This window comes from Lampetra planeri, chromosome 29 (assembly GCF_965212315.1).
Source record: "Lampetra planeri chromosome 29, kcLamPlan1.2.h2, whole genome shotgun sequence".
In the NCBI taxonomy this organism is placed as follows: domain Eukaryota; kingdom Metazoa; phylum Chordata; class Hyperoartia; order Petromyzontiformes; family Petromyzontidae; genus Lampetra; species Lampetra planeri.
Genome location: NC_136135.1, coordinates 7,587,266 through 7,598,283, shown reverse-complemented (window position 1 = coordinate 7,598,283; position 11,018 = coordinate 7,587,266). Strand labels below are relative to the sequence as shown.

At 47.7% G+C, this 11,018-nt stretch overlaps 1 protein-coding gene across 2 annotated transcripts in view; it reads left to right on the top strand.

The window, feature by feature from the left end:
• The first annotated feature begins 757 nt into the window (after positions 1-757).
• The window catches only part of LOC144728644 (beta-secretase 1-like), a 28,027-nt gene continuing 17,766 nt past the window's right edge, over positions 758-11,018 (top strand). The window contains exons 1-2 of one of the 2 annotated variants that reach the window (XM_078608216.1): positions 758-1,153; positions 4,387-4,674. In XM_078608216.1, the coding sequence (XP_078464342.1) occupies positions 1,097-1,153; positions 4,387-4,674 (345 nt within the window). In that variant the 5' untranslated portion in view covers positions 758-1,096. Of the gene's footprint in view, positions 1,172-4,386; positions 4,675-11,018 lie in introns of both variants that reach the window. The other variant, XM_078608215.1, reaches the window with a different exon arrangement.

Sequence of the window (11,018 nt, the reverse complement as noted above, 5' to 3'; positions counted from 1 at the left end):
GGGGAGAGGTGGGAGAGTCCGTGGAGGGGAGTAGAGTGAGATGAGAGGTGGGAGAGTGCGTGGAGCAGAGTGAGATGAGAGGTGGGAGAGGGGGGAGAGTGCGTGGAGGGGAGTAGAGTGAGATGGGAGGGGAGGGGTAGGAGAGTGCGTGGAGGGGAGTAGAGTGAGATGAGAGGGGAGAGGTAGGAGAGTGCGTGGAGGGGAGTAGAGTGAGATGAGAGGGGAGAGGTAGGAGAGTGCGTGGAGGGGAGTAGAGTGAAATGAGAGAGGTAGGAGAGTGCGTGGAGGGGAGTAGAGTGAGATGAGAGGGGAGGGGTAGGAGAGCGCGTGGAGGGGAGTAGAGTGAAATGAGAGAGGTAGGAGAGTGCGTGGAGGGGAGTAGAGTGAGATGAGAGGGGAGAGGTAGGAGAGTGCGTGGAGGGGAGTAGAGTGAAATGAGAGAGGTAGGAGAGTGCGTGGAGGGGAGTAGAGTGAGATGAGAGGGGAGGGGTAGGAGAGCGCGTGGAGGGGAGTAGAGTGAAATGAGAGAGGTAGGAGAGTGCGTGGAGGAGTGAGACGAGATTGGAGGCGGACGGCTTATTGGGTACACTTTGTAAAAGCGCCACGAGGGGAGGGGGGGATCGACGAGCGGGGGATCGAGGGGGCGGGGCTGGGGGGGATGGGGGCGGGGCTGGGGGGATGGGGGCGGGGCTGGGGGGATGGGGGCGGGGCTGGGGGGGATGGGGGCGGGGCTGGGGGGGTGTTTCCCGTCTTCAGTCTCCGCTGTCTTTCACTGCCGCTCAGAGCTCGCGGTGCCGTAGAACCGAGGGGAGGAAATCGCGGCCGCTCGGCCGGACGCTGCGGGACAACGGCTCGGGACAGGGAGGTCCCCGCGGGGCCACGGAGAGCCTCGGCCGGCACCGGCGTTAGGCAAGAGCGGCGCTGGGCTCACGGCGCTGGGCTCACGGCCGCTACGTCCGAACCGAAGGGGCTAGGAAGGGGCCGTCGAGAGAGCTGTTCGAGAGCTCTATTGGCGGACGAATCGCCCGTTTAGCGCTGCGGGTTTTTTTTTATTACGATCGTGACAACATCGCGCCCGCTGAACGCGCCGACGACGATGCGGGACTTGCTTCTGATCGCGGCGGTGGCTGCTGCGGCGATGGTGTGCGAGGCGGTGAGCGGCCTGGCCGAGGTGCGTGTTGTGTGTGTTACTGCGCGCGACTGACGCACTACTTTCGACTCGATCACCGTAATTACCGTAGAGCGGGGGCATTGAGAGGGCCCCGCGTCTGCTGCCGCACCGGCGGCGGTCGTTAACTACTGCGCCGCGTCTCGAAGGTGTTCGGTAGTAGCGGCTTCGGCTTTGGCTTGACCCCAACACGTGTTCGGCCGTGGGTTTAAATTGCACTTCGGGTCCTCTTCCTACCCTCTTCCGTTATGCCGAGGATAAACCTTGCTTCGAATGTGTACGGCGTTTGAGATAACAGCTGCTACGTGTGGCATTCGGTGCGAGTCGCGTTGAACGCTCAAAAAACTAATTTGTAATGCGCACCGATTTTTTTTGCGGTTTACATTGAGCGACCGAAAGATGAACGCGGTTGGATTGGGCATTAGCGCAGGTTGGTTAATGGCGTTCGAAATTAAGTAAGGGAGTTAGGGTGGCCAGGGACAAGGGATGATGATGATGGTGGTGGTGAAGATTGACGGGAGTGGAACGCGCCCGAGGAGATGGGAGCTGTCGTTTGCAGGTGCTTGGCACGGGTTGTTAGCTGAAAATCGTGAGAGGTGGCCCACGTCTGCTTGGGGGGGGGGGAGGAGTGCCTTCATCCAGCAGTGGATTGACCACGGCCGATGATGATCATGCTGGTGATAGTTCAAAACACGTGCGTTTGTATTTAGCCGAGCATTGGATCCAATCGCGCCTTCACAAATGAGAGGTATTGCCTGTGTGTCAGTGATGCGATGGCGTTGCTGCTGCTGGTCCAGCCTTTGAATTTCAATCGTAAAATTCTAGATTTGAAGCTTTCGTGACTGCAAGGAATCATATTCTTAGGTTTTTTCGGTAAAGTCACGTAGGTAAAACATCAAAATTAATGAAAATAAAATAAAAACAAAAATCACGACGTTTCGGAGGCAACACAAGTCTCCGTCATCAGGTGGGACCGTCACAGCCGAATTAGCTGCATCAAGTGATTTTATTTTATTTTCATTAATTTTGATGTTTTACCTACGTGACTTTACCGAAAAAACCTAAGAATATAAAAATCGTAAAATTGTGCATGTTGAGAAATACGCAGTTTGAAACCTCTCGTCCCTTTGTTGACGGATGCGAGCGCGCTAATTGTATAGTGCTTAATGTGCGTGCTGCTTTCACCAACCCGCAGTTTATCGCAAGGCTGTTGTGTGATGATTTCATTTCATTGCTGTAATTACATCGATGAAGGGACGGCGCTTTATAATTCTATCGCGCATCGGGGAGTGTGGGAGGAGGAGGAGGGGGGGGTAAATGGCCAAATTGGTTGTGAGTTGGTTAGAAATTTTTGTTCACCAATTGCCGCCTTTCATCCATTGTTGAGGCGGGTAAATTGTACGGAGTTGCCGAGTACATTGTGATGGACGTAGTAAAAACGAGAGTACCATCGATTACACAAATTGTAATTGCCACCATTGTTGCCTTTGTCATTTTTGGCGCATCCTTGCCTCGCGATGTCCCATCTGGTTCAACAAAATAAGCTCTGAAAAGTGGAGCGTGACTTAAAATTCAGATGCCCCGTGAAAAGTTGACCGAAAATCCTGGATTAATATTCTTTTGTTTGTCTCTCAACGGGATTCTACGCAAGTGTGTATGGAGCTCTCTTGCCAATAACATTCACTGGCGGAGCCATGGGGGGGGTGGCACTTTCCCCTCCAATAATCCGATCGAAATCCCTTCTTTCGATCGGATCATTGGGGTTTATTCGTAATTAATCGGCATTTTGCGACCCCCACTGCCACTGTGTAGCATATTATTTTATGCCAGGGACTCTATGAGATGATAGGACAATAGTCTGAGTCCAAAATTGGCAACAAGTAATGGCAAAGCAGTTCTCAGTGACTCAGACTTGTGCGCAGTTGCGTATACAGAACACGACTTCTCTGAAGGCATTCAGCGAGCGCGATGCCGATCACACAACGCGGTTCGAATTTGACCCTCGATTGATGGCCGCGCCATCGCCGCACACGCGTCGAATAAAAAGCAAGGGACAAGTCTTTACTTACTAACAACTCCTCTATCATTTTTCATTGCTGGAAGGGTTGCCCCCCCCCCCTGGTAACGACTGAATTTATTTAACGCGACCGACACAGAATTTCGAAATATTTCCAGTGCTTGTCTCGACAAAAAAAAAATTGCTGCCTTTGAGAACTTTGGTCTGAAAAGCCCAGCAAGGCTCAATTGACGTACATTTGCGTTCACATTTGTAGACACAAATGGCAGTCGTGCGCTTAAGGCGCAAGTTTCCACAGCTAAATTGTCATCCAAATGCGACCTGGGTTGGGCTTGCTTGCTCAGCATTTCATTCTCTCAAGCTTCTGAGCCAACAACACACCCACTGGGAATCCGGACTTGTTCAGGAATTTAAGAATTCACTATTGAGAAAATAATTTCCCAGCACGCAGCAGCCCAACCTGAAAAACCGCACCTTGGGAGAGTTTGTGTTTGCCCCCTTGTTCTCCGGGGGAGAATGAGTGATAACGCATGCACAGTGATAGCCAAAACAAGCAGGCTGATGTTTTCCTTAAAAGTAAACCAGTACTACACGCTACATTCTACTCCCAGTCTGCATAAGCAATTGACATTTGTATTCAAGAAAGATGAATAATTGGTTCTTCTGGCAGGAGTATATATACAAGTCTAACCTTTTTTCATTAATGCTGTAGCAGAGAAATGTATACCCCATAAAGGTTAACACTCGGCTCGTACTGTATACATTTTTTCTCGGTGGATATTTTGCTCTAAACAGGGACCATTGTCTAAAATGTTGGCTTGTTATCGTGCCTGTATATACGTGTTCTTTTTTTTATCAAAGAGCCCGTGTGAGGGGCAGACTCGCTGGCCATAATTCACCGCACTGGTCTGTGCAGGTTGGCGAATGCGGCGGGCATATACGTGGGGGCATCGTTGTATAGTGCGGCAGTGAATTTGTCTGTGCTACCAACACCATTGCCCTATAACACCCATTTTGTGTGTGTCGGTCCCCCATCCGAGCACTCTCTAAGCTTAACCTTCCTTAGCTTCCCAGGTCTGACAAGATTGGACGAGGAGAATTCTCGGCGTTCGTTGTCAATTTTACTCTGCACCGTGCGCGTCCCGTGAGATGAACTCTCGTGGAACCCTCCTCCCCGCCTTCTCCATCGTCCCACCTCCAGGTCGGCTCCGTGCGCATCCCGCTGAGGACGGAGCGCTTGGTGTCTCGCCGCCTCGCCGCCGGCCCCACCGCGTACAATCGGCACGTCCAGCCGAGGGCCGTCGCCCTGCAGGAGGAGCTGATGGGGGTGGTGCCGGCGAAGGCGTCGCCGCGGCCGCCCGAGGATGGGGGGGACGCGCTGGCGTTGGGAGCCGAGGCTGTGGACGTCCCCGGCATGCTCGACAACCTGCGAGGGAAACCTGGGCAGGGATACTACATCGAGATGGCCTTGGGCACCCCACCCCAGATGGTAACACTCGCTTGCGCAATCGCTCGCGGCGATCGCTGGCTCGCGCCTATCGCTGAACTGCTCGCAAACTCGTTTACTCGCTCCACTCGCGCTTATTTACGTGCCTGCTCGCTCAATCGCCTGCTCGCTCGGGGCCAGCAGTGGAGGAGTTTTGTTGTCAATCCTTGTTTTCATTTTAACGCCAGTCATATGTCGGTTGTATCGTGTTCGGAGAAATAAATGTCCTCCCTAGAATTCTCGCTTCCAGCGGAGCAGAGTATAATAACGGTGTTATTTATGCTGGAAAGCCTTCCTGTGTCTTAACACTCCGTGTTCAGGTATTTCCTGCATTGGTATATTTGGCCAATTACATGTTGAGGGTGATGTGTATGTTGCGTGGGAATACGCTCAAGTACCCAGAGGAATCCCACTTAACACGTGAACAGCTCCATTTGCTGTTTTGCCAACTCCTGTGCAATATACCAACCCTCGCCTCCAGAGAACGCACTGGATTACATTGTGTGCGGGACAACGTCATGTGAAGCGGTGGTCGGTGAAGATGGCACCACGTAAGTTTGTGGCGCCATTTAATTTGAACTTCGTACAGAAGTGTGCGAGGCTGCTGTGGTGTTGTCATGGTTAGTGCACTGGACTTTCAATCCAGTAGTTGCCAGCTTGATTCTGTCTTCCGACGTGGCAGTTGAAACAATGATGCAAGATTCGTCAATCCATCAACGTCTGTCTGCCCAACAAGTGTAAATGGGTGTGCCACAGTTCGTCGATCAGCAGGTTGCACGTGGTGGGGTAAAGTGTGGGTGTTCCCACATCTTTCAAGACATCTGGTCATCGTGGAAGAGTAGACCAAAATAGCCTCTAGAGGGGATCTCAGGTGCTCCCTCGAGTGGAGACGTTTCTGCCAGCAGTGGCACGGGCAAAATATTGTAGTGCTGCACGTTTAGCCTCAACTATATCCGTGTGCTTCTCTTCTCTGTAAGTAATGTTTCCTGCCTGTCAGGCATCGAATGCTTTACAAACTTGAATGTATAGCTATTGTATAATTGGCACATATTTGTCTCCAAGATGTCGGCAATGTTTGTCCCATTTGTGCTATTTTGGTTCATTCCAGCCTTCACATGAATTGAAATTCACACTGCCACTGCTTTTCATTTTATTCATGACACTCATATAAGACAGATATTTAACTTGAATTCTGGGTAATGTCCGTGACCTGTGAACTGCATGTCCCTTGCTATAGACTAAAATCCTTCGTTTATTTTTTTGATTTCAAACATTCGGTTAGCTTCTCCCTCACTGCTGTAAATCTCTACCTTTTTATCTTCTTAAGGCAGCAGACATTTGTTGACCTAACTAATTCACTCCGTGTGTATTCGTAATGTGTACACGGTGCTAATCTTATCCAAAGGAAGACATGACAAAAGTAAACTATGCTTGTACGAGTGGGGTGAGAATCTGGAATGGTCCTATTGTATTTAACCTGTTTTTAATGGGCCCTGCGTGTTTTGGATGTGGGCTTTGAGCCTCAATAAAAGTGTGCGACGTTCTTTCGCTGTGCTTTCGTGAGAGCCAAAAATACTGTGTTTTATATTCTACTTGTTTTAAATGTGTGTCGGTTTTCTGAGCAAGCCACTGTTATATAAACTAGGAACATAGCCCTCATCAGAAAGGGTTTGCCCATTAACATCTGGCAGTTCATCAGATTTGGTTAAAGTAAGGATGACTACTGATAAGACACTGAAGGTTACAGCCGGTTCAGAGCTTGCTTGTATTCGACCAATGCTGCTGATATGATTCACTCCCAGAAGACTGTGACCAGCGGAGTTGTGGCAAAAATACATTTAAGTGGATGGACAAATATATAAGGAGGCAATATTTATTTAGGACGTGTGTCCTCTTATTACACAGGTCCTCTCTTTATTGCATAGTAAACATAATCAGAACTCTATTCTGTGTTTCATACATGAATAAATTGTGTTTGTGTCCATCAGCCTATCGGCTTCCAAGATCTAGAAGCAGCGTTTCTTTACGTACGCAAACCCGGCACCGTTTTGACCTATTGGGTCTCATTGGCAGTCAAGCTTGTTAAAAACAAATTTTGCTGGATTACCAGACAATGTTGGCAAGAGCACTCCATGTAAAATGACTGATTGGACAGTATTTGATTGACGTATACAGTCGCTGTGATTTATTACGCGAGTGTATGGATACTTGTACATTTAAAATGTTTTTTTTTAAAGCCACAACACGCAACACAGAATGATTTGAAATGTTCCACTCTTGACAATATGGTGACTCAAAATTTGTATCAATGTTGTTGAACATTCAGTGGAGGAGTGGAGTGGTGACATAGTAATTAGCCCTCTGGAATAGAAATGCTACTAACTACGTTTAATTGTCGGCCACGGCTAACTGCAGTGACGAGCACTGTCTGAACCAATCCTGGGGTCCCCCCTTGAACCTGCATGACCAGGGTGGTGAAGTATGGTCAAACAACCCTTTACGCCCAACTCAGAATGAGTCGGTGGATTGACAAAGGGCCATGCATTATAAGACGGAAAAAGTGCCGAAAAAACCATTGGGTCAAATATGGTTACAAGCTTTAATCCATGAATATAGACGTTAAAAAAACAATCTCTGTGTTATAAATAAAATATTATGCAATCACGTTGAAGTTAAATAAATACATTTACATAGGTAAGCAATACATTTGTTATTCTGACCTGCCCCTACTGGACAACTGTGAAAAAGAGCTTTGTAGTTCATCGGATTCCTCCAGTGTGAATAAATATTCCGATTATGATTTGTATGCCACAATGAGGTGCACATTTGTGACCACCTTGCAGTGTGCAACATTTACTTGATTGTAAGAAGCCGTGCGCAGAGTTGGCGTGCGTTTCCCGGTGTTTATAAGCCCCAATTTTCAGGGGGACTGGACGGACTGATCCGCAAGAGTGCATTACATTGATTAGTATGGAATGCTGCTGTGCAGTGATGTAACCATCCCTAAAGGGCAATTTTCCATGCAAAGGCAAATTACTTAAATTGCCACTCTTTGAGCAACATTTCTAGCACAAAGGTTCTTCTGGGTTTTTTTTTGGCATTGGCCGAACCTGGCAAAAGAACACGCGGCACGGTCACGTGGGGAAAAAGAGACACTGCTTATTAGAGTGTTTTCGACCAGCTTTTAAGAGTCGTGAAAAACAATATTACAGTCATTCCTATGTGAGGCCACATTTTTCTGCCTTGAGTCACAGGATGCTGACTTGGAGCATTCTTGAGTTGTGCATTGTCAAGTTTATCCTTACACAGCAATGGGTCTGTAGTGTTACAGTAGTGTGGGCTCATTGCAATGTGACTTATACCTTTTTCCACGTTTGAATATGGTCTCATGTTTGACTTCTCGTTGCCCTCTATTTAATCGTCCCCGTATCTTACGACCAAGAGCTTTGCCCCTTCACTTCCCGTGCAAGTTGTGGTTAGAATTCGTTTATAAGATGCGTAAAAAAAAAACATTCACTCTTAAAAAACGACGATAAGCAAATGTGGGGCATCTGCTGTAATTAATCTGCACTCGCAATACACACGTCCTGGATTTTTCTAAACTGAACATGCACCGATATGCTGATGTTATTTTGTTTTCATTGCATGTCAAGTTAAAGCTTTAGCATGCTCGTATTTGCCCTTGTGTCTCTCGACAGACCTGCAACGGGAAAGTCTGGTTTTAAATTTAGAAATGCTATTTTGCTTATCGGTCGATCTGATAAGTCCCTGTAGATGTGCTTCAGGCAGCTGGTTGCCCTGCCACCAGCAGGGAATGCTTCGGTCGTGGTTGGGGTGATAAAGGTTGTCCCACATCAATCGGTACGGCTTAAACCCAGCTTCTCATTGTACTTATTGGGAGGAGAAAATCATTGACCCGGTGGACTTCATACCCACTGTGGTGCTCAGTAATAGAAATCATCAGGAGAGGAAAATTATCAGCTCAATCAATATCCTACGCATCGTTGCCTTCACCAAAAAGGAAGTCTTGGCGTACCAATGTAATTGCTCCACTCCAGCACAATACATCTGCAGGGGCCCAATCCAATTTTTCATACACCGGTGACCAATGGAGATTCTAAGTGCCTTTTTCAATGGGAGTAATGCACTTGGCGGTGTTCCCTTTAAGCAATGCTGGTTAAGATATGTGCTTTCACATGGCTTTGAGATTATGCAAAGGGTCTTTTGGTGAGACTGAGCATGTACATCTGTCCAGTGTGTCTGTGTGTGTGTGGCACGATGCATATTTTTCTATGTTGGTTTTGGTGTAAAAAAAAAACGACTTGCTTAAATTTTAATGAGCTATATATTTGTACATGACTTGACATTTTACACACGCGAGTATAAATGGTGCAGATGACAAGGATATTAAGTATCCGGTTACACCTTAATGGAATTCGCAGCACTAAAATTCCATCAACACAGCCACAATGCATATATATCAAAGTCTTCTTTTTAACACGTTCACCAAGGCCATATTCTTTCCCATGTCCCTTATGTTGTCTTTAAAACTAGGTCATTATCATCAAGACGTCGGGCCAGTGTGGAAGAGTAGGCCAAAGATACACTGTCGGGGCTCTCTAGGGCTCCCTCTGGTGGAGGTTTTTCTGTCTGCAGTGGTAGGAGCAGGCAATTGCAGGGCTGCACCCTTTTCTTTTAACGTATATCATCATCATCATCAAACTATAAACTGTGGGTTCACGGATTGTAAGTGGTTGTTTTTCAAATTTTCCCAGTATTTGAGCCTCATCTGGCACCAGTGCAGTAAATGGGTGAGGGCTTTATGCGAAGGCATGTGATCCGCAGTCATGAGGTCCATAGCTTGTCGTCAGCCACCTGATTCGTTCCTAGCTGAGGAATGTGTGACCCCCCCCCCCTCTGGTGAGCGTGGCCCCGCGAAATATTTCGTGGCAGCACAAAATGCGCGTGGCCACTGAGCCACGCTTGCGAGTCCGTGAACGACATCTCGTGACATTTGAATGAGGTGGTCCTGTCAGTTGGGATTGCAGTCCGGGTCACTGCCGGGTTGACCGCACGGCCCCGGTATATTTAATGGGCAGCGGTGTATTGCGTTGCGCCAGAGGGGTTGATCGGGGTTTTTTTTCGGAAATGTATTCGGAGTTTAAAAGGAGAGGCAATTTTAATGTAAGAGCGTTATTGAATGTGGGTGAGGGTTAAAAGCCCTCGATGAGGGTCAGTTCAGCCAGCCCTCTCATTCCTCCGGGGTTCACAAAAGTACATTATTTGTGGGGAGTTAACAGTATTTAGTCTTTTTTTATTAAAGACTCAACCTCTGCCTTAGGAATGTGGAATTGCCATCACTGGATTTAAACTAGAGATAAGCACTGCCGTATGTAAAATGTTGCAGGAAATCACCTTGTTTAATGTTCGTGTGTACATAATCCATGCATATGACCGTCTAAAATTATTTTCCCCGTCCCACCAAACCTCGGTAGTCAAGCCGGTTGGTCCTGGATAGCGCCTGGATAGGTGACCCCACCGTGCATATAACAGAAGGCAGTGCAGCAAAATACATTGTTGTACTGTACTTCTGTGCTCCCACGTGTATATTCCCTATCTTAAACCTGCACTGAGCAGCATGGTGGAATATAGCCAAATAATTCCCATGATCCTCAGTGTTGTTGAAGCCCTTGCCTAGCAGTGCATTTACAGAGGGCTGTACATATATATGCGTGCATTGAGGATCTGTATGTACTCGCTGTATGTATGTGTGTAAAAAAGGTCATGTAAAGGTGCAGACCTGCAGTTCCTTGTTCATGCCACTGCTGGTGGATTAGCCTCCACCAAATGTTTGTCTTTTAAATATATAGATGTAAAACATAGGTAATGCGTGCATGCCCGGGCAGTGGTGGCCAACACCTGTAATCCAGTACTGTGGAGGCGAGGTGTTGGTTGATCGCACAAATGTTGTGAAACTCCCTTCCAATTCGTTTCGAGGTGCCATGCCCCGGCTTGCTAGGAGAAGACGATGCAGTAAAGTATAAATTAACATCTGTCCCTTCTGTGTTGGATAGAATATTGCCCCTTAGCACGCGTGGATTTTTCTCCAGGTGCTCGGGTTTCCTCCCACGCGAATATACACACCTTAATTCGCTGAAAACACCTCGATATATAGAGCACTGCAGAGCTTGTGAATATTTTGGCGCCAGCTAACCGCATGATTGGCTTTTTCATCTTGTCTGTTGGTTCCTTAGTGATCGTCAGATTTGTATGAATGACGCCATAAACATTTTCACAAATGACGCGATTATAATTATGCAGCTGAAACGTGTTTATATCTCCCTCGC